Raw genomic sequence first — 25,782 nt, forward strand, 5'->3', positions numbered from 1 at the left:
TGCATATCTCCTGGGACCATCTCAAATCAGTTACTGGGTCACACCGTGTTGCATATCTCCTGGGACCATCTCAAATCAGTTACTGGTCACACTGTGTTGCATATCTCCTGGTTCCATCTCAGGTCAGTTACTGGGTCACACCGTGTTGCATATCTCCTGGGACCATCTCAGGTCAGTTACTGGGTCACACCGTATTGCATATCTCCTGGGACCATCTCAGGTCAGTTATTGGGTCACACCATGTTGCATATCTCCTGGGACCATCTCAGATCAGTTACTGGGTCACACCGTGTTGCATATCTCCTGGGACCATCTCAGGTCAGTTACTGGGTCACACCGTGTTACATATCTCCTGGGACCATCTCAGGTCAGTTACTGGGTCACACCTCCATTTTGTACTGCCAAAGTTACTACAATCTTTTGAACTTTATTGAAACCACAAAACGTCGCATTTAGCTTTTTGTATTCCCTTCCACACTGAAAGCCAGGCAAACAAATTTAGTGTTGTGGATTCCCTTCCACACACTAAAAGCCAGGCAAACAAATTTAGTGTTGTGGATTCCCTTCCACACACTTAAAGCCAGGCAAACAAAGTTAGTGTTGTGGATTCCCTTCCACACACTAAAAGCCAGGCAAACAAATTTAGTGTTGTGGATTCCCTTCCACACACTAAAAGCCAGGCAAACAAATTTAGTGTTGTGGATTCCCTTCCACACACTAAAAGCCAGGCAAACAAATTTAGTGTTGTGGATTCCCTTCCACACACTTAAAGCCAGGCAAACAAATTTAATGTTGTGGATTCCCTTCCACTCACTATAAGCCTGGCAAACAAAGTTAGTGTTGTGGATTCCCTTCCACACACTAAAAGCCAGGCAAACAAAGTTAGTAGTTGTGGATTCCCTTCCACACACTAAAAGCCAGGCAAACAAATTTAGTGTTGTGGATTCCCTTCCACACACTAAATCCAGGCAAACAAATTTAGTGTTGTGGATTCCTTTCCACACACTAAAAGCCAGGCAGATAAATTCAGTTTTTTGTATTCCCTTCCACACTGAAAGCCTGCCAAACAATTTAAATTTCCTTTTAGAACTTAGGGAGGGTGATTGTCTCATAAAAGGTGGAAAAACTATTCTGTACTTGTTTGCCTGGTCAAATTGTTTTTAAGGGTTGTGAGCTAGTGGATAAAGCAGCCAAAACATCACTGTAGTCAAGATTCTATATTGTATGCTAAATATTTTATAGAAATCTGTATGTTGTATAAAAATATGTTGGGACATAAAATCCATTATTGTGGAGTGGCATACTTAATAATAACTTGTAGAGATAGGTGATAATGAATCCCTCCTGTGTAAGACATGCATAGCTGTACCATCTGTGTAAGACATGCATACCTGTACCTCCAGTGTAAGACATGCATACCTTACCCATGTGTATCTCCTGTGTAAGACAGGCATACCTGTACCTCCTGTATAAGACATGCATACCCTATCCATGTGTATCTCCTGTGTAAGACATGCATACCTGTACCTACCACCTGTGTAAGACATGCATACCTTACCTATATGTACCTCCTGTGTAAGACATACATACCTTACCCATGTGTATCTACTGTGTAAGACAGGCATACTTAACCCATGTGTATCTCAAGTGTAAAACACGCATACCTTACCCATGTGTATCTCCTGTGTAAGACATGCATACCTGTACCTCCTGTGTAAGACATGCGTACCCTATCCATGTGTACCTTCTGTGTAAGACATGCATACCCTATCCATGTGTACCTTCTGTGTTAGACATGCATACCTTACCAGTATGTATCTCCTGTGTAAGACAGGTATACCTGTACCTCCTGTGTAAGACATGCATACCTTACCCATGCATACCTTACCCATGTGGATCTCCTGTGTAAGACAAGCACCTCCTGTGTAAGACATGCATACCCTATCCATGTGTACCTTCTGTGTAAGACATGCATAACTTACCCATGTGTATCTCCTGTGTAAGACAGGCATACATGTACCACCTGTGTAAGACATGCATACCTTACTTATATGTACCTTCTATGTAAGACATGCATACCCTACCCATGTGTATCTCCTGTGTAGGACATACCTTACCTATGTGTACCTCCTTTGTAAGACATGCATACCGTATCCATGCTTACCTTCTGTGTAAGACGTGCATACCTTACCCATGTGTATCTCCTGTGTAAGACTGGCATACATGTACCTCCTGTGTAAGACTGGCATACCTAACCCATGCTTAATGCCAGAAGACTGTAAAAACTGAATATCCTCTCATTGTCCATTGGTTAATTATCAGCTTCATTCCACAGAGACTGAAGTACATTGTGAATTCAGCTTTTCAATAATGTATCACCAGGGAAAATCTGAAATAAAATGTTCATCTTGTATTTTTGGAATTTGCCCATTATAAAACAGAGTATCATGTTGTGTTGTCCATCTATGCATATGCCCATCTGTCTTTATTCCTTGTTTTAATTTGCCGATTCACTTGAGTCTTCTACTGTCTACCATTGCCAAATGTTATAAATAGCCTATTTCAGGCAAGGAATAAAACCTATCCATGCTGATCAAAAGATCCAGGTGAAAGGTACAGTAAGAAGAATATGTATACCAGATACCCATGACCCTGCACTTTGGCTTGCACTGGAGATACAGAAATATATTGAATTAGGGGTCACAAGGTCAGAGGTTAAGGTCACCATGACTCTTAAAAAGACAAATGGTTTCTGCACGGTATTTCAATTTCTGTGACCAAATATGGATGGCGTACATCAGGAGATATGGTATGCATAAGTTAAGTGACTGTGTCTGATTCTGACATGGGTCTGATGTTCTCACATGGGTCAGATATTCTGAGCTTGTTGAGTATGTGTGTCTGATATTCAGATTAGTCTGTGCTTATTTGTGGATTTTTCCTTCCATATAACGTTGCCATCTATATAGCACAGGCAACTGGATTGCAGCTCTGGCTGCTTTATATGCCCATGGACAAATTTGATCAAGTTTGAGAGGAATGATCCATAGCACAAACTCTTTCACAATTGTACCCATGACATCTCCAACCAACTTACTGCTTCCATATCAATTGGTTTGCAGCCTGTTTTGTTTGTGTGATCAATCTTGGTCACAAAATCACTTAACCGCTCCAGTGACCTAAATGGTTAGAGCATCTGCCTTGGATGTGGGAGGTCGCAGGTTTGAGCCCTAGCCAAGTCATACCAAAGTTTTATTAAAATGGTACTGGCAGCTTCCTCGCTTGGTACTTATCATTAAGAGGTTATACTGTTAGGTCAGGTTGGTTTAGTGGCAGGTTAATGTGCCTGGGTGGGACATGATGCTACTCATCTGTGACATGATGCCCCAGTTCTATACATATTTATAAACTGCTTTATGACTGAAAAATGTTTAAAGCTACATTAAAAATCTAAATTGCACACATGTAAAATTGCTTAAGAACTCTCTTTGTGGTTTTGTTACAAGATGGTCACTATCGCTTAACCAGCTTGATGCAGCTGTTCTGGTTTTTTTGGGCATTTTCATGATATTTCTGCTTGTTGCCTGTCTTCATCTACATTTTTGTTTTCATTATGTATTGGCTGTTCAGTTTATATGTGTTTCGTCATCTCCTTGTTTTGGAAACGAGAACAATTAGACTTTTTCTCAGCTGTCTTGCTCCACTGCTACAACTTCCATTTGAACAAGTCGCCATCATGTGATACTTGCCAGTCAACCCGTTTATGCTATGATGGACCCTCATTAATTGCTTTAAATGACCACTCCCTTGGCTCTCAACACTACATTGTGCTCTAGACTAAATGAACTGGGACTACATTCATCATTACCTAAATGTAAACAGAAGCAAAAAAAAGAAACGTCGTTTCAAAGCTGGCCGGCATAGAACAGGAAGAAATATTCCAGTTATCTCCCTTATGCCCTTTCTGACTTGACAGTTTGAAATTTCAACCATTAATTTAGATAACCTAATTCAAATCCCTATTAATTCATCAACCTTTGTGTCAAATATCCAAAAGAGAACCTCTGCATATTGCATTATTCAATGCCCAGTCAGTAGGACCACCGGAAAAGCACGCAGAAATAGTTAATTTTATGAATCACCAGAATATTGATATCTTTTTCCTGACAGAAACATGGCTAGAAACATCAGGCAATGAGCCCAAGTGTGTGAATCTAACACCCACTGGTTACTCCATCAAGTTGTTCCCCCGTAACTCTCACGGAGGTGAGATTTCTGTCATCACAAAGAATTCCATGATCAAACATCTTAACCACACCACAATATTCCATTTCACATCGTTTGAACTAGTCCAAACCACACTCACACTGGAGCAAAGGTCAGTCCATTTTTTCTGCCTATACCGCCCTCCTCCTAGTAGAAAAAACATGCTGACTGAGTCTCTCCTGGAGTGTGGAAATTCGATAGGTGGCAACCTGATTATTCTTGGAGAATTCAGCTTTCACTTTGACTGTCCCAGAAACCCAAACACATCAAAACTCATAGATTCCATTAATGTTTTCAACCTCAAACAGTCAGTTAACCAACCCACTCATAAACATGGTCACATTTTAGACTGTATTCTTCATAGACCTGATGTTAACATTCTATGGTCCTCCCTGGTATCCCATGAACTTGCATCAGATCACCTCTGCATTATATGCCATCTTGACTTATCAGTCCCTGACCCTCCACCTTTGTCTGCTACTAAGTGAAACCTCTGTATGATAAATAGAACCAAACTAATGCATGACATCCAAGAAAATCTAACAACTTGCTCGACAAACATGCCCCAGCTACCAAGAGCAGAGTATCAATTCAGAAGTGCTCTCCATGGTATAGCAGTGTTAAGGACCAGCTTCACACTGCTAAAAGAGACCGCAGTAAAGCTAAAAGGCTTTGGCTTTCCACCAGACTCACTATTCATGAGCAAATCTATGAAGCCATTAAGACGAATGTCACAAATATAGTCCATGCAGCGAAATCAGTCCACTACACTACTAAGATCATGGACAGTTCCAGCTGCACAGAGCTCTTTGAGATTACTAACAAGCTAATGTCAAGGAACAAATCTACACCACTTCCAACTACCTCCTCTCTAGTCGACCTTCCGGACATGTTTGCAAATTTCTTCCGTGACAATGTACAAACCATTAGAGATAAGCTTGACACCACAATTTTAATTGACTCGTCATCACCATACAGTTCGGATACAGAATTTGAGCGGCAACCATTAGCAGCATTTAAACCTGTCTCTATGGCTTTCGTACGTACAATCCTGATGGAGTGCACCAAAGTCATGTGAACTTGATCCAAATCCAACATCACTGCGCTTGAGTGCTTAGATCCAGTATTGCCTTCACTAACGGATGTTATAAATACCCCTCTCTTATCCGGGGAATTCCCATCATTTTTCAAAACTGCCATTGTAAAGCCTCTGCTGCAGAAACCAACACTAGACCATAACGATTTAAAGAACTACCGCCCAGTTTCTTATCTCCCATTCATATAAAAAATCTTAGAAAAGGTTGTTCTATCCCAGCTTGTATCTCATCTTAATTCAAACAGTCTATGTAGCAGTGTACAATCTGCATATTGCCCATGCCACAGTACTGAAGCTACTCTTCTAAAAGTAGTTAATGACATTCTCTCTGCTTTGGATAGCGAAAAGATTACAGTCCTCACCCTCCTTGATTTGTCTGCAGCATTTGACACAATAGAACAAGCTATATTACTTCACTGTCTCCAGCATGTATTTGACATTCATGATACAGCCTTACTGTGGTTCAAGTCCTACTGGGTCAACAGGACACAAATTGTATCTGCAAATGGAATACACTCCAGCCCAGTTGATCTATGTTGTGGTGTTCCACAGGGGTCTGTTCTTGGACCTGTTCTCTTCATTCTGTACACTCAGCCGCTCTCAAGTGTCATAGATCATCATCCAGTGTCTCACTAATTGTACGCTAATGACACCCAAATATACAAATCTAGCCATCCAACTGAAGTTGATGCTACCATCCAAGGTGTAGAGAGGTGCATTTCTGATGTGAAATCATGGATACATGTAACAAGCTGCAGATGAATGATGATAAAACTGAGGCCATTCTGATTACAACACAAAGACTTTCTCATTCACATCCTTTACCTCAAACAATAAATATCAGCAATGCCAACATTAAATTCATGCAATCAGTACGAAACCTAGGTGTTACTCTGGACAGTACTCTCACATTGCACCAGCATGTCATGAACATATGCAAGGCTGCATATCTTGAACTGAGACACGTCAGCTCCATTTGCAAATATCTTTCAGTTGATGCCACTAAAACACTTGTGTGTTCATTAGTACTTTCAAGACTGGACTGTTGTAACTCAGTTATGTCTGGTTCATCTCAATAGCTACTCCAAAAATTTCAAAAAGTTCAAAACACAGCTGCTCAGATCATACTTAGAGTACCACAATCAGAGCACACCTCCCTGCTGCTCTGTGTCCTACACTGGCTAACCATTTGATCCAGAATCAAACACAAAATTTGTTCTCTGTGCTACATTTCACTGACAGACTCTAGTCCAACATACCTATCTGACCTCACCCATGTGTACACACCAGCAAGACACGTACACTCCTCTTCTGACAATCGTATACTCATTATTCCCACTATGAAAACAAAGTCATATGGACAACGTTCTTTTGCATACCAGGGCCCAGAAACATGGAATGAATTGCCCACTGAACTTAGACAAAAAGACAGTTATCCCATTCAAGAGTGCTCTCAAAACTCACATATTTCGACTGCAAGAACAAACTTAAAGACCTAATAATGTTTCCTACCTTAAATATTCTCAGCATGTTTTTTACTGTTTTCTAATTTCATGGTGTTTGTGTTTGTAATCATATCATTATGTATGTTTTTTATCTTATAGGTGTCTAATGTTGTAAAGCGCTTAGATCTTCTAAAGATTAGGCGCTATACAAAGTCCTAATTATTGTTATTATTAATATTATTTTGCTGTTTTAAACTGATCTCATTATTTTTTTCTTGAACAGGAATGGGCTGACTTCCTTCTGTCATGTGACACTCAGTTTGATACCGAGGCAAAATATGGACTGGTCATAAACACCCCGCTACAGACAAAGCCGAAAGAAGATGCAGTAGAGGGAGTAGTTGGATCTTTCCGCAAATTGGAAACATAAATATGAAGCCACTCCAAAACCAATTATGCTTCAATGTAGCCTGCAGATTTACTTGTTAGAAAGGCCTGAAGCATCATTTCGTATGTTTTTACTTTTTGTACTGGGTTATAGTATAAGTTTCATATTTTATTAGTTTGTATTTTGTATAAAAGTGTTTGCTTTTTATTTTTGTTAGTTTAATGTGATAAGACTTTGATCTCACTAATTTTGACATTATGTATCTTTTAGGAAGGACAAAGTTTAGCAGACCGGAAATTCTCTTTAGGTATTGTCTTTTGATTAAAAGTCTTCAGGTATGGTCCTTTGATTAAAAGTCTTCAGGTATGGTCCTTTGATTAAATGTCTTTAGGTATGGTCGTTTGATTACACATTTTTAGGTATGGTCCTTTGATTACACATCTTTAGGTATGGTCCTTTGATTACACGTCTTTAGGTATGGTCCTTTGATTACACATTTTTAGGTATGGTCCTTTGATTACACATCTTTAGGTATGGTCCTTTCATTACAAGTCTTTCAGCAGGATGGATTTTCTGACATCCATACTCTGTAAATGGATTAGTTTAAATCATCAGCAAGCTAAGAAAACAAAAATCTACCAAGTGTGTATGTTAAATAAACAAACAGCTACCAAGTGTGTATGTTTAATAAACAAACAGCTACCAAGTGTGTATGTTAAATAAACAAGCACCTACCAAGTGTGTATGTTTAATAAACAAACAGCTACCAAGTGTGTATGTTTAATAAACAAACAGCTACCAAGTGTGTATGTTAAATAAACAAGCACCTACCAAGTGTGTATGTTAAATAAACAAACAGCTACCAAGTGTGTATGTTTAATAAACAAACAGCTACCAAGTGTGTATGTTTAATAAACAAACAGCTACCAAGTGTGTATGTTAAATAAACAAGCATCTACCAAGTGTGTATGTTAAATAAACAAACACCTACCAAGTGTGTATGTTAAATAAACAAACAGCTACCAAGTGTGTATGTTTAATAAAAAAACAGCTACCAAGTGTGTATGTTAAATAAACAAGCACCTACCAAGTGTGTATGTTAAATAAACGAACACCTACTAAGTGTGTATGTTAAATAAACAAACACCTACCAAGAGTGTATGTTAAATAAACAAGCACCTACCAAGTGTGTATGTTAAATAAACGAACACCTACCAAGTGTGTATGTTAAATAAACAAACAGCTACCAAGTGTGTATGTTAAATAAACAAACACCTACCAAGTGTGTATGTTAAATAAACAAGCACCTACCAAGTGTGTATGTTAAATAAACAAACACCTACCAAGTGTGTAGCAAGGGTTTATGTCAAATAAACAAAGTACCTAGCAAAGGTTTATGGGTTTATGCTAAATTAACAGATACCTATAAATGGTTTATGCCTTGTAAACAGGTACCTATCAAAGGTTTATGCTAATTGCAGGCTAACAGTCAAACATGACAAGAACCACAGTACTGAAACTCTAATGAAGTGTTTCTTTCAATATTCCTTTGTTTTGCTAAGAATTGAATGAAATCCATCTCACTGTTTTGGATTACAAAAAATCTTGGGCATATTTAAAAGTTTTCAAGAGATTTCTACCAAGCAAATGCAACCTTCAAAATCATGCAATTGATCATGGATATCATATCCATACAATACTTGACAGGAAGTGTATGAAAGTTATCGCTGATGGCATTCACCACTTGACAGGAAGTGTATGAAAGTGATCACTGATGGCATTCACCACTTGACAGAGAATGTATGAAATGATCACTGATGGCATTCACCACTTGACAGGAAGTGTATGAAAGTGATCACTGATGGCATTCACCGCTAGACAGGAAGTGTATGAAATGATCACTGATGGCATTCACCACTTGACAGGAAGTGTATGAAAGTGATCACTGATGGCATTCAGCACTTGACAGAAAGCATATGAAAGCGATCACTGATGGCATTCACCACTTGACAGGAAGTGTATAAAAGTGATCTCTCATGCCATTTACCACTTGACAGGAAATGTATGAAAGTGATCACTCATGCCATTCACCACTCGATTCAGTTCAGTCTCATACATACATATACATCTCTACATGTTGTGTTCTGAATTACAACCATTTTTCTTCCTTGCTGCTAGTGGTTCTACATATATGATTTTACATGCATCATTCCAGGACTCCCCTTTAAATAATTTACCATTTTATGGGGTCAAACTCAGGGTTAGTAGCAATTTCTGATCTAAACATTCTAGGCTTTTTGAAGGTTTTTTTTTTAGCCTTTGTGAAGTTTTTTTAGGTTTAGAGAATTGCCCAGTGTTCAGACTTTCATGCACACAAACAATAGCATATTCATCAATTTTACATTATTTTTATAATATGACTTGAACTTCTTTTCCACATGCTTAGCAGTGTAAGATCTAAATGAACTTAATGAACAAAGCATTGAAAGGTTAAATCATAAATCAAATCTGCTTGTGCTTTACTTTCTAAAATGGCTGCAGGGTCAAGGTATGACGTCTTTCAACAAACCATAGTGAAATGGAGATTTGAGGAATTTGTCAGCAAAACAAACAAGAATACTTTTGCATGCATCCTTAATTTCTAAGATTTGTAGCTCACTCACTTTTTGTTGCCATTTTTAGTTCATTAATCACAGACTCTGCTACAAAGCAAACAGCAACCTTGTGTCTGATTTAATGGGTCAGTCACTTGAAATGTAACCATGTCTTTTGTTGTTTTGATTTTTCGTATAAAGACTTTGATTTATCTTTCTACTGCTGATTCAGTTTGAAGACTTTTTAAGGTTTTCCTATAACTTGTACATTTCTTTAATAAAAAGTTTTGGCTTTTTTAAAAATAAAATAAAAATCTTAGGCTTTTTTAGACTCCCTACGAACCCTGCAAACTTAAATCTGAAGTCTTGTTAGTGGCATAGTATGTGGGATGATTTTCTAACTGTAAAGATAGTTTGAAGTTTGATTATTGCTTATATCTCTTTGCTTGTGATATTATCCAGTAATTCCAATTTTTATGAATTGACTGCATTTTCTATTATTTGATTGGATGTAAACAGTCACATGTTACTGATCTCATATTTTTTACACATCGTTAAATTCTGCGGTGTACTTTTGGTTTCCTGTTTACAGGTCATTTCATGTGAAGTTTTACACTCAATTCTATGTTACTAATTATAAATCTACCGCTCTTAGCTAACGATGATGTATTCTATCGCAGTGAAGAGGCCAATGAAAGAAAACTTCAAGCTACCTAAATGTTAATGCTTTATCAATGAATTCTGCTGATATGATGTTAGAAAGGAAGTAAATTGGAATTATAAGGATTAAATGATCATGGTTGGGTATTTATCGATGTGTAAATTTACCTAATCACTCACAAAGTAAACATCAAGTCTTTCAGACAAACTTTTATTACTAGAACTGACCCTTGCGTATATCTCCTTGCATGTGGTAGTATCCATTACAAACTTTTATTCCTATCCAAAGATAGGAGACTTGTTCTTTCAGACCAGAGCTATATCCCCAAAAACAGATCAGAGCTCCCTACACAAACCCTTGTCTACACAATTATCTGGATTGATACCATCATATACATGGACTCACTGATACAACTGTGACTTTAGTGTCTACACTGTTGACTGGATTGATGGCATCACATGTTTTGTCTTCAGGCTTATTGAGGCATCAGTAACAGTGTAAACTGGATTCATTTCATATACATCAATTTTGGGCTTGCTGACACTTCTGTGGCCTAAGTATTGATTGACTTGTTGATGCTTCTGTAGCCTAAGTATTGATTGAATTGTTGATGCTTCTGTGGCCAGATTATTGATTGACTTGTTGACCTTCGGTAGCCTGAGTATTGATTGACTTGTTGACCTTCTGTAGCCTGAGTATTGATTGACTTGTTGACCTTCTGTAGCCTGAGTATTGATTGACTTGTTGATGCTTCTGTGGCCTGAGTATTGATTGACTTGTTGACCTTCTGTGGCCTGAGTATTGATTGACTTGTTGACGCTTCTGTAGCCTGAGTATTGATTGACTTGTTGACACTTCTGTGGCCTGAGTATTGATTGACTTGTTGATGCTTCTGTGGCCTGAGTATTGATTGACTTGTTGATGCTTCTGTGGCCTGAGTATTGATTGACTTGTTGATGCTTCTGTAGCCTGAGTATTGATTGACTTGTTGATGCTTCTGTGGCCTGAGTATTGATTGACTTGTTGACCTTCTGTAGCCTGAGTATTGATTGACTTGTTGACCTTCTGTAGCCTGAGTATTGATTGACTTGTTGATGCTTCTTTGGCCTGAGTATTGATTGACTTGTTGACCTTCTGTAGCCTGAGTATTGATTGACTTGTTGACCTTCTGTGGCCTGAGTATTGATTGACTTGTTGATGCTTCTGTGGCCTGAGTATTGATTGACTTGTTGACACTTCTGTGGCCTGAGTATTGATTGACTTGTTGATGCTTCTGTGGCCTGAGTATTGATTGACTTGTTGATGCTTCTGTGGCCTGAGTATTGATTGACTTGTTGATGCTTCTGTAGCCTGAGTATTGATTGACTTGTTGATGCTTCTGTGGCCTGAGTATTGATTGACTTGTTGACCTTCTGTAGCCTGAGTATTGATTGACTTGTTGACCTTCTGTAGCCTGAGTATTGATTGACTTGTTGATGCTTCTTTGGCCTGAGTATTGATTGACTTGTTGACCTTCTGTAGCCTGAGTATTGATTGACTTGTTGACCTTCTGTGGCCTGAGTATTGATTGACTTGTTGATGCTTCTGTGGCCTGAGTATTGATTGACTTGTTGATGCTTCTGTGGCCTGAGTATTGATTGACTTGTTGACCTTCTGTAGCCTGAGTATTGATTGACTTGTTGACCTTCTGTAGCCTGAGTATTGATTGACTTGTTGATACTTCTGTGGTCTGAGTATTGATTGACTTGTTGACCTTCTGTAGCCTGAGTATTGATTGACTTGTTGACGCTTCTGTAGCCTGAGTATTGATTGACTTGTTGACCTTCTGTGGCCTGAGTATTGATTGACTTGTTGATGCTTCTGTGGCCTGAGTATTGATTGACTTGTTGACCTTCGGTAGCCTGAGTATTGATTGACTTGCTGACCTTCTGTAGCCTGAGTATTGATTGGCTTGTTGATGCTTCTGTGGCCTGAGTATTGATTGACCTTCTGTAGCCTGAGTATTAATTGGCTTGTTGATGCTTCTTTGGCCTGAGTATTGATTGACTTGTTGACCTTCTGTAGCCTGAGTATTGATTGACTTGTTGATGCTTCTGTAGCCTGATTATTGATTGACTTGTTGACCTTCTGTAGCCTAGTATTGATTGACTTGTTGACCTTCTGTAGCCTGAGTATTGATTGACTTGTTGATGCTTCTGTGGCCCAAGTATTGATTGACATCTGGACTAATGGCATCGTATCCATTGTACTTGGACTTGTTGAGGCAGCTGTGACCTGGTTATCCAAAGCATCTGTTGTTTGAAGCAGATCATTGTTATTCCATGACCTAGATATTTTTCATATCTTGTTTAAAATGTAAACCTACATTTAATCAGCTCTTATATTTGTACCTTGCTAAGAACGATACATTTTAATGAGATTCTTCTCAATATTTTTCAAATCAATTTCAAAGTTTTATCTTGCTATTTTATTGTCTCCATTTGATTTTAGTTGCACAAAATAGAAAATAATTGCATTTCTTATATCCATACAAGGCAATTTAATGGACAAATAGTACTGTATTGTTTACAAGTTAAAAAGAATATGTTTCATACAAGTCTGTGTTGTGCCATACAAATCGATGATGACATGTTTCATACAAGTCTGTTGTGCTATACAAATAGATGATGACATGTTTCATACAAGTCTGTGTTGTGACATACAAATCGATGATGACATGTTTCAAACAAGTCTGTTGTGCTATACAAATAGATGATGACATGTTTCATACAAGTCTGTGTTGTGACATACAAATCGATGATGACATGTTTCATACAAGTCTGTGTTGTGACATACAAATCGATGATGACATGTTTCATACAAGTCTGTGTTGTGACATACAAATCAATGATGACATGTTTCATTCAAGTCTGTGTTGTGACATACAAATCGATGATGACATGTTTCATACAAGTCTGTGTTGTGCCATACAAATTGATGATGACATGTTTCATACAAGTCTGTGTTGCGCCATACAAGTCGATGATGACATGTTTCATACAAGTCTGTGTTGTGCCATACAAATCGATGATGACATTTTGACATTTGTTTTCCATATAATTGTTTTGAAAGGACTTTCAGTGGTCTTTTGACTTTTATGTTAATCAGTTGCCATTAGTACTTGCTTGTAAGTCAAGTACAACTTAAGAAAGCTGTAGATCAAAGTCTGTGTTGTTTGCTCTACTGATTACTCCATCAAAAATTGCATTGACCCAGACTGACTGGTTAGTCTAACCCTAATGTCATTGCCCAAGACTGACTGGCATGCCTAACTCTAACTTAAGCAAGTGTAGATGGTATACCATTGCGTTAAGCAAGTGTAGATGGTATACCATTACGTTGGCCATTCTTGTTATATGTTTCAGAAAAGCATAAGTGGCCATTCAGATTCTTTTCTTTTTCATATTTTTGCCTAAAACATCATTGTAACTAATATTTTGTTGTTATTGATTGATTTTATTAATATATTTTTGATAGAATTTCATTACATCTTTTTAAATGGTTGTTTTTGTCATTTAAAATGCTTTTTGTTAACAACTTTCAGGTTAATATGAAGAGCAGTTAAATTGACTCTCATTGCTTATATTGTTAAATATTGACTGATACCTTTTCTAACCATACAGCTTTGTTAAATATTGAATGGTACCTTTTCTAACCATACAGCTTTGTTAAATATTGACTGGTACCTTTTCTAACCATACAGCTTTGTTAAATATTGACTGGTACCTTTTCTAACCATACAGCTTTGATTGTTGGAAATCAGATTTGCTGTGAGAATATGATATGAAGTGCATTCTGCAATAAGTTGACATTAGTTATAAACAAAAATCTACAACTGAGCTTACTCTGTCTTTGTATCAGTTGACACCATTCCTTACTCTCTGTTACAGTCAGCTTGTATCTCTTTATATAATTTAGTGCCAGACCTCATTCTAAATTACAGTCAGTCAATCTTTATATAATTTAGTGCCAGACCTCATTTTAAATTAGTCAGTCAATCTTTATATAATTTAGTGCCAGACCTCATTTTAAATTAGTCAGTCAATCTTTATATAATTTAGTGCCAGACCTCATTTTAAATTACAGACAGTCAATCTTTATATAATTTAGTGCCAGACCTCATTTTAAATTAGTCAGTCAATCTTTATATAATTTAGTGCCACACATCATTCTAAATTACAGTCAGTCAATCTTTATATAATTTAGTACCAGACCTCATTTTAAATTACAGTCAGTCAATCTTTATATAATTTAGTGCCAGACATCATTCTAAATTACAGTCAGTCAATCTTTATATAATTTAGTGCCAGACCTCATTTTAAATTACAGTCAGTCAATCTTTATATAATTTAGTGCCAGACATCATTCTAAATTACAGTCAGTCAGTCTTTATATAATTTAGTACCAGACCTCATTTTAAATTACAGTCAGTCAATCTTTATATAATTTAGTGCCAGACCTCATTTTAAATTACAGACAGTCAATCTTTATATAATTTAGTGCCAGACCTCATTTTAAATTAGTCAGTCAATCTTTATATAATTTAGTGCCAGACATCATTCTAAATTACAGTCAGTCAATCTTTATATAATTTAGTACCAGACCTCATTTTAAATTACAGTCAGTCAATCTTTATATAATTTAGTGCCAGACATCATTCTAAATTACAGTCAGTCAATCTTTATATAATTTAGTGCCAGACCTCATTTTAAATTACAGTCAGTCAATCTTTATATAATTTAGTGCCAGACATCATTCTAAATTACAGTCAGTCAATCTTTATATAATTTAGTACCAGACCTCATTTTAAATTACAGTCAGTCAATCTTTATATAATTTAGTGCCAGACATCATTCTAAATTACAGTCAGTCAATCTTTATATAATTTAGTGCCAGACATCATTCTAAATTACAGTCAGTCAATCTTTATATAATTTAGTGCCAGACCTCATTTTAAATTACAGTCAGTCAATCTTTATATAATTTAGTGCCAGACATCATTCTAAATTACAGTCAGTCAGTCTTTAAATAATTTAGTACCAGACCTCACTCTAAATTACAGTCAGTCTTTATTTAATTTAGTACCAGACCTCATTCTAAATTACAGTCAATCTTTATATCATTTGGTTCTTATAGAGTCATGAAATGGTACAGTTGTTGTGACCTTGTACAAAGGTAGTAATACTTATTCCTGGTACAGTTGTTGTGACCTTGTACAAAGGTAGTAATACTTATTCCTGGTACAGTTGTTGTGACCTTGTACAAAGGTATTAATACTTATTCCTGGTACAGTTGTTGTGACCTTGTACAAAGGTAGTAATACTTATTTCTGGTACAGTTGTTGTGACCTTGCACAAAGGTATTAATACTTAGTCCTGGTACAGTTGTTGTGACCTTGTACAAAGGTAGTAATACTTAATCCTGGTACAGTTGTTGTGACCTTGTACAAAGGTAGTAATACTTAGTCCTGGTACAGTTGTTGTGACCTTGTACAAAGATAATAATACTTACAGTCATGGTACAGTTGTTGTGACCTTGTACAAAGGTAGTAATACTTAGTCCTGGTACAGTTGTTGTGACCTTGTACAAAGGTAGTAATACTTAGTTCTGGTACAGTTGTTGTGACCTTGTACAAAGGTCATAATACTTACAGGCATGGTACAGTTGTTGTGACCTTGTACAAAGGTCATAATACTTAGTCCTGGTACAGTTGTTGTGACCTTGTACAAAGGTAGTAATACTTAGTCCTGGTACAGTTGTTGTGACCTTGTACAAAGGTAGTAATACTTAGTCCTGGTACAGTTGTTGTGACCTTGTACAAAGGTAGTAATATTTAGTTCTGGTACAGTTGTTGTGACCTTGTACAAAGGTCATAATACTTAACAGGCATGGTACAGTTGTTGTGACCTTGTACAAAGGTCATAATACTTAGTCCTGGTACAGTTGTTGTGACCTTGTACAAAGGTAGTAATACTTAGTTCTGGTACAGTTGTTGTGACCTTGTACAAATAATCATAATACTTACAGGCATGGTACAGTTGTTGTGACCTTGTACAAAGGTCATAATACTTAGTCCTGGTACAGTTGTTGTGACCTTGTACAAAGGTAGTAATACTTAGTCCTGGTACAGTTGTTGTGACCTTGTACAAAGGTAGTAATATTTAGTTCTGGTACAGTTGTTGTGACCTTGTACAAAGGTCATAATACTTAACAGGCATGGTACAGTTGTTGTGACCTTGTACAAAGGTAGTAATACTTAGTCCTGGTACAGTTGTTGTGACCTTGTACAAAGGTAGTAATACTTAGTCCTGGTACAGTTGTTGTGACCTTGTACAAAGGTATTAATACTTATTCCTGGTACAGTTGTTGTGACCTTGTACAAAGGTAGTAATACTTAGTCATGGTACAGTTGTTGTGACCTTGTACAAAGGTAATAATACTTAGTCATGGTACAGTTGTACAATGGTAAAATTGTCTTTCAGACTTTTTAAAGTTGTTTGTACAAGGTTATGCATGCATGTATTGAATTATATCTTTATCAGTTTACAAGTTAAAGTCATTTTATTTTGTTTTTAATATCTTTATTTATTTCTGTATAATTGTATTTACACAACATCTTTCATGCAACTGATAAAATTAATAGGTGTTTCATGTTACCTTGAGTATATTCTATCTACATTTTGATTTGTTAGGGTAAATGATTGTTCCAGATGAGCATTTTCTTCATTAGTATGATTAGCTATAGTTTATTTATTTTTGTACTATTTTCATTTAATTAATTGACTGTAGAAGTAATTAGTTAAATGTAGAAGTATGTTGAATTTCTTGATAAGCACTGACATGTGAGCTGTACATGACATCTTTACAAATAACCCTAACCCTATTAAGGTACATTTTACACTAAGAAAAGACAGTATATTATATGTGTATTGTACATTATATATATATGCATGAGAGAGAGGGAAAAAAGCAAAAGCAGATTAACTAAACCAACCCCCAGTTCTGTGTGGCCAGCTAATTTTGTTTCATTACTGTTGAGCTAACACAAGCGAATTAACTAAACCAACCCCCAGTGCTGTGTGGCCAGCTAACTTTGTTTCATTACTGTTGAGCTAACACAAGCGAATTAACTAAACCAATCCCCAGTTCTGTGTGGCCAGCTAATTTTGTTTCATTACTGTTGGGCTAACACAAGCAAATTAACTAAACCAACCCCCAGTTCTGTGTGGCCAGCTAATTTTGTTTCATTACAGTTGGGCTAACACTGATAAAACTTTCATTATATGGAACCCTGTATACAATTTCTGAATAGGTTTGCATGTTCAAACAGGAATATAGGTATTTTAGTATGTTTTTATACATGCAGGCTGTAACCTATTGTGCATCTAAAGGGTATATTGGACAGGTACATATTGATATAGAGACAATAATTAATCTGTTATGTAAATAAAAGGTATATTGGAGAGGTACATATTGATAAAAACTATTTTTATACCTAGTTTTGTATTTTCATTCAATGCACATTTATGTAAATATGCATGTGCTCTGATAAAAATAAAATAGTATACAAAAAGGAATGTTTTCTATTTTAACTAATCTGTATTTCACACCCCCCCCCCACCCTATGAAGGTAATAACAGCCTTGTTAGTAACCTAAGTGCTCATGGCAACAAAAGTCCTGATAGTGACTTGGGTCCGTATGTCAACAAAAAGTCCTGTTAGTGATTTGAGTCCATATGTCAACAAAAAGTCCTGTTTAGTGATTTGAATCCAAATGTCAACAATAAGTCCTATTAGTGACCTGAATCCTCAGATTACAAAAATGTTCATGCTATGACTGAATACTTAGGTAACAGTAAGTCATGCTAGTGACCTGAGTGCTTAGATCACAGTAACAGTCATGCTAGTGACTGGAATTGAGATCGCAATGATTGTCATGCTAGTGACTTGAATCCTCAGATCTCAGTAATTGTCATGCTAGTGACAAGAATCCTCAGATGTCAGTAATAGTCATGTTAGTGACGAGAATCCTCAGATTACAGTAACGGTCGTGCTAGTGACCTGAATCCTCAGATCTCAGTAATTGTCATGCTAGTGATCTGATTGCTTAAATCACAGCAACAGTCATGCTAGTGACTTGAATCGTTAGATCACAGTAACATCATGCTAGTGACTGGAATCCTCAAATCTCAGTAATTGTCATGCTAGTGACCTGAATCCTCAGATAACAGTAACGGTCATACTAGTGACTGGAATCCTCAGATTACAGTAATTGTCATGCTAGTGACCTGAATCCTCAGATTACAGTAATGGTCATGCTAGTGACCTGAGTTTTTAGAACATAGTAATTGTCATGCTAGTGACCTGAATCGTCAGATCACAGTAATGGTCATGCTAGTGACCTGAATGTTTAGATCACAGTAACGGTCATGCTAGTGACCCGAATCCTCAGATCTCAGTAATTGTCATGCTAGTGAAGAGAATCCTTAGATTACAGTAACGGTCATGCTAGTGACCCGAATCCTCAGATCTCATTGTCATGCTAGTGACCCGAATCCTCAGATCTCAGTAATTGTCATGTTAGTGACGAGAATCCTCAGGTCACAGTAATGGTCATGCTAGTGACTTGTATTTTAGATCACAGTAATGGTCATGCTAGTGACTTGTATTTTAGATCACAGTAATGGTCATGCTAGTGACTTGTATTTTAGATCACAGTAATGGTCATGCTAGTGACCTGAATTTTAGATCACAGTAATGGTCATGCTAGTGACTTGTATTTTAGATCACAGTAATGGTCATGCTACTGACCGGACTCATGAGATTACAATAACGGTCATGCTAGTGACCTGAATCCTCAGATTACAGTAATTGTCATGTTAGTGACCGGAATCATCAGATCTCAGTAACTGTCATGCTAGTGAATAAAATTCAACCTTGTCATGATTCTATGGTCTAAGTAGCAGAACTAAATAACAGAAAAGAACCAAGTTTTATAAATTTGAACAAATAATTTATTTCCATTGAATACAAAGTGAAAATTTAAAATGAATTGACAGTTGTCTGAATTATATCCTAAATTGTGTTGTTGTTTGGGGGTTGAATGACAGTGCAAGATAGGTTATAACTTGTGGAGGAAGAATTTGTAAAGAAGAACTATTGACCCACGGGAAACTACTGTCAACTTTCTCACATGCACTGACCAAGCCAAGTCTTGAACCCACATGGACAGAGGTGAGATATCATTAATCAGTAAAGCAAGCACTTTAGACCACTTTACCACCCAGAGCTCCCATGCAGTCTTACAAATTCTTTCATAAGTCCAAATGTATAGAGTTCCAATCAAATTCCAATGGTATCCGAGAAACAAATCCAATAGTAAATGTATTTATGTGCCTGTAGTATTGTGCCAATAGCATGGAATGTGGCAGTGTGTTATGGGTCTTTTGTTGTAAAATAATGATATAATTCAAAAGAACTTTGAATGAATTCACTATAATATCAAACTAATGTTTAAGTCCAAAAGGTAATATTAAGTAGTTTGTAATTCCAGTGAATAATTTAAATAAATAAATCCACCCAAACTAAAAACTGAACATGACAATAAGACTGCTTCCACTTAGGATGTTAAAGTACGAATGAACAATTTCCAAGTGACCAACATTAGCATAAAAAGCTAAGACACAATGATAGAGCCAGGATGTAGGTCGGTTTCCTTTCTAAGACAAGAAGCGTAAGAACTTCCTAGTAAAAAAAAATTATGTTCTAGTCTCAGATTCAAATAAAAATGTTTTCCTCCAATGATAATGATCTGAGAAATATTAGCTATGTATTATGTTGTCCCTAGTCAGACTATTATGATTTTATACAAAGGTCAATTACAAAATACAAATATCATGGAGAAAAGCAACAGTACAAATTAAATATACATAATAATAGTATTCTGAAATCTAGGTCCTCAAATGTGTTAATGTACCAATATTATTGAACGTGTTTAAAAAGCTATCAGTACTGATGTATCACAATGGCATTGCCCAAGACTCCTTTTAATAAATTCACAGTAATCCCTAAATAATATTTTAGGCTGATTTCAATGAGAATATTGTAATTCCAATTAATCCAATAAATGATTCCTCTCACATCATATCTAAGTGCAACAATAAATACAAATGCAGACCATTTTTAAAAACAAGAAAATAGAAAATTGGAATCAATTAAGCATCCACCTCTTTGACCTTATATACAACCTTATGGCTCTGCATTGCAATATTGTCCTGCTCAATCTATGTTGCAATACCTCCCACATATCTCACGATAACTCACATCGATGCAATACATCCTACATATCTCACGATATCTCACTTCAAGAAACCAGAACCCACCTGACTCATCCAGTGGAAAATTACCCCAAACAGGTTTATCATTACGATGGATTTTAAAACTGTTTAATACTTATTTATAGCTCATATGCAAGCTACAATGATGTGCACCAAGTAAAACTACAATATATTTACCAGTCCCCTGTCATAAATACTACACATGGAGTAACACAATCAATATACACAATTAGGTTTCAATAAGGACTACACAGAGACACATATGCGACTGAACTCTCTAAAACTAAACCATGCCATCACGAAATCAAACCAACACTTCACTCCGTGACATTCACTTTTACTTACTGGCTAATTATTCGGGCTGAGGACAATTTGCCCAGCACAGACATTCCATAATGAAAAAGAAGTAATCACAAAAATCTAAGAAATCCTTAAAATGAGAGCTATATATTCCAAATTTATTACACACACACACACACACACACACACACACATACATATATATATATATATATATATATATATATATATATATATATATATATATATATATATATATATATATATATATATATATATATATATATATATATACATACATACATACATACATACATACATACATACATACATACATACATACATGCATACATACATACATACATAGCTGTTAGGTATTTCTAATTAAGAAGTTCATGATGAGTTTTGTTAGTGTCGTTCCGGTGCTTCCATCGGATACTATCGCCGTCGCGTTTTACCCACAAAGAATAAATTGCCTTTATACAAACCTTGTATTTTCTAGAAGGATTTAGTCCGATACTGAGACAAATCCATTTACACATTGCCGTCCACATTGTGCTTTGTTCATATTTAAGTGCTATGGACAGTGTTCGCGACAAACTTTGTACATAAATGTATTATTTTTTTCTGTCGCTACTGGTCTTTAACAAAAGCTCGGTTAAGAACTCTTAACATCAAGGTTCCCGTAGCCAAAAGTGACGCTACATACAACACTTTAGGTAAGTTGTTTGCCCCTTTCGTTGCAAGCTTGGGAAAAATTCGGTTCGCCCCCTACTCCCTTCTTTCCCGGCTGCTGCTAACGTTTTTTTCTTCTTTTGTTCTGTTATTTAGGTGTGGGCAAAAAAATATTGTGTGATTGAACTAATTACAAAAGGTTTAATTTCTGTTCTAGATTCGTCATTTCAAATGCTTCTTTCAAAAACATTAAATATTATTTTATGTATATCCATATTATGTATATCCATATTTTACATTGTATGGGTCATATGTTAACACAGCTAATATTTATCTCCATGTTTGAAGATTATACTTAAAGATAATGATTTGTAAATAACATATTTACTTGGATTTGTATTCAGGAACTTGAATTTTCCTTCAGAAATTGTATTGTCTATCTGATGTTGGAAACATTTTAATATGCATTCTTGAAGCTGGTCATCTTATTGTTTTGGTTTTTATATATGGTTTTCATAACTAAAATTATTCATTCCTAATTTAACATTAGTCAGAAAGAATCAAGTTTAGTTGTTTTGAGATATAATTTGAGAGGAATTAATTATTTAAATTATTCACTGAAATTACAAAGTGCTCATTGTTTTGTAATTATTAAAGACCGATTCAAAAACATTCTGGATAATACCATTGTAATATATCAATACTGTTGGTGCATCAGCTCAGTCAATGATTTAGTATGTCAGTACATTCAAGACATGGAATTAATTCGTAACACCCAGTACTTTTGGACTTGTGATAGAACATTTACGTCCATTTTGGGATTTAATTCACAATATTGTAAATTCATCTTCAATTTTCACTTTTTAACTTAGAGGATTGAATTATTTGTTGAATTTTACGGAACTTAGTTTTGCTTTTTCTGTTATTTAGTTTAACACCATGGAGTCATAACAATTATTATAACAATTTGTACACTACCCTCAGTTGGTAGTTTAACAATTGATTGTAAGCGATTGTTGTGCACACTTGAATGAATCAAGTGTACGTGTTATCATTTCAAAATGGATTCTGTTGATTTACCTCCTGTAGACCCATATTTAATTACAATGTTATTTGGGGAAAAAGTAACTTATTCAACATTTACTCTTTTGCTGAATTGAATGTGGCCAGTGCGACTTTCATGTTCAGCCCTAAACATGGCTTTCTTGTTTAACTCATGCATATATTTCTTGCTCAGCAGTAAGCATTACTTCGGTATCATATCTTGTTCAATATTTATAGGTTACTGCATTTGTAAGGGAAAATATGAACGAGTTTTCTGGATGGAATACTGAACGTCTTTGGGAGTGAAGTATATCCATCTGACATAACGAGTTCATATTTTCCCATACAAAATGAAGTAACCTTTTTATTATATGCTCATTTTTTATTCTACCTAAGGCTTAATTAAATAAACACAATACACTACAAGAAACAAAGTAACTGAATGTATGCCGTATTCCAAACTAAATACACAAGCGCATATTCATCATTACACAACAACATTATTAATGTGCACATAACTCCGCCCAGATAAATTTGAACTTAGTCGCGCGCTCGACATAACTTTCGAAAGAAAATGGCGTGTCTAGTTAAAATTGAAATTTGAAATCATATTGTGAATGAATGTGCATTACAACAACTTTTCCATTTGATCTGGAATGAATAGATTTTGGGTTTTTTTCTTCAATTCTACGACATTTCATGATTGTGGACTAGATTTGTATGTGACAATTCCGCATGAAATACATGCGATTGAAGAAGCTAGGGAGAAGCGTTTTGACATCTGCAAATGTGTTTCTGTTTCTGTCATTGAATGTTTGAAATCATAATGTGGGGAAAATATGAAGTCTTTCAATTGCAATTATCAAAAGACCCTATGGAATTCAATGCTTATTTCATTTTGAGTGCAGTAAGGAGGATGTAATTGCACTTATCATCTTAATTCCAGTACAATTTCGAAACGTGTAATCAAGATTGAGAACCTATGACATGGCTTATGTAATTCGGACTTGCAGAACTAAGAAAGTACATTTTGAGGAAATTCAGAATGTAAAACTGTAAGTATATTTTTTTTTTTGTGCCATTCTTATCATCAGCTAAAGAAGACAGTATATGACTTGTCACTTGTATGTCATTTGTAAGGACCTTTTCTTGCGTCTGTTGTATACTGTAGCTAGCCTAAATCCGAAACATTGTATCAACGCGGAATGTGCCAAACCAGCTGGTATGTGGCCGTCCACAAAATATCTGTTTTACTTCATTCAGAAACAAATTTAAACAACCACAACGTAAAGCGCCTCTTACGCGAGTGTAAATGATTTGTTTACAAATCAAAAGTGCTGGCGTCTGCATCCATTGTTTGTTTACAGTAGAAAGCAGTTCATTTATGCACGTGGATGCTATATCTGTATTGGCGCGCTCGGGTTCGGTATCGGGTAATACTACACGATTCTGACAATATAAAGTTAACGGGGGTGGGTGGGCGTGATCGTAAATCTTGCATAATCCCAGTACCTGGCTGTATCGGCAATACTGAATCTAAGGTGTTGGTGACCACCTAAAAGTATATGCTTATTACCAGTGACAGGCTGTATGGGATTTACTGAATCAAAGTTTTACGGTTACCAGCAGATTGTTCATGCTTATTCCCCGCATCTGGCTGTATGGGATGTACTCACTGAAATACTAAGGGTGCTAGGGACAGTTTTTATGCACAAATTGAATGCCGCATCTAACTGCCTAATATAGGAATAAAACAACAAGTATTAAGTATTTCTTGACAAACGTAAGGAAGACAGAGAATCCCTCCCTAAAGGTATGTCATATTTGTAAAGATGTTCTTCCACCACCAACTAAAATTGTTGCTGAGAAAGCGAGAGAGAGAGAGAGAGACAGACAGACAGACAGACAGACAGAGAGAGAGAGAGAGAGAGAGAGAGATGAAAATATTTTTAGCACAAGCAGACGGACATTTCATAGCCACACCATACTGGGAGAGAATATATCATGGTATTGGAGGCGTTTTAATGAAGATGTCCTTGTTTTCCAATCGATATTTGTACTGATATACAATAGTAGTGAAGTGGGGCGTTAGGCGGACTATGAGAATTAGCATTAAAACACCCCTTGGGCCTGTATAGGGACTATGCAAAATTAACATGGGAATAAATCGTGGGCCTGTATAGGGACAATGGGAATTAACATGGAGAAAAATCGTGTGCCTGTATAGGGACAAGGGGAAATTAACATGGGAACAAACAACGCGCGGACTTAAAAGAAACACTCACTGACTTTTTTATACTACCTATCACTATTCTAAAAAATTTCATTAAACCAATAATATACTATCCACAAACTCAAAGCAGTCAAATCAAACCCCACATCTACTATTTACGCACCTCAAACAGAAAAAAAACATGATCATAATCTACTATCCACACAAACGTACTTCAGCTATTACAATCACACACACACACAATTACACACACACACACACACACACACACACACACACACACACACACAAACATATACAATCACACCAGAAAAGAGTCAGTGTTTATATTCACACTACTCTACATACACACATTGGCAAATCGATTGTTATTTCTTTTCTAGAGATTGGGGTAGCCCTGAAAAAGGCTGATTTTGCTTGCGTGAAGTTGAAGCTAGGGCCATCTTTTAGTTTCCTAGAATGCGACGTCCTCTGATGATAGACTTTCTGTCGATAGGTCTGCTTCTTCGGAAAGAGAAGAAGAACTCTTTGGTATCGATAGACAATCGACAAAGCCTCGGTCAGGTTCAGGTTGTTGCTGCTGATGCTGTTGTTGTTGTTGTTGTTGTTGCTGTTGCTGCTCTCTCTGCTGTCTCTGTAGTCTGTACTTCTCTGTCCATTCTTCTTTCTCCCTGTTCATTTCTTCTCTGATAAGCTCTTCTATC

At 36.3% G+C, this 25,782-nt stretch overlaps 1 protein-coding gene across 1 annotated transcript in view; it reads left to right on the forward strand.

The window, feature by feature from the left end:
* LOC149791137 (alpha-tocopherol transfer protein-like) overlaps positions 1–18,062 on the forward strand; it is a 71,852-nt gene extending 53,790 nt beyond the window's left edge. Inside the window, exon 8 of the mRNA XM_089973057.1 lies at positions 7,091–18,062. Within this exon, the coding sequence (XP_089829183.1) occupies positions 7,091–7,237 (147 nt within the window). The 3' untranslated portion in view covers positions 7,238–18,062. The remainder of the gene's footprint in view (positions 1–7,090) is intronic.
* Positions 18,063–25,782: the final 7,720 nt, after the last annotated feature.

The sequence above is a fragment of the Sinohyriopsis cumingii genome, chromosome 10 (assembly GCF_028554795.1).
Source record: "Sinohyriopsis cumingii isolate HCF-2022 chromosome 10, ASM2855479v2, whole genome shotgun sequence".
Classification (NCBI taxonomy): Eukaryota; Metazoa; Mollusca; class Bivalvia; order Unionida; family Unionidae; genus Sinohyriopsis; species Sinohyriopsis cumingii.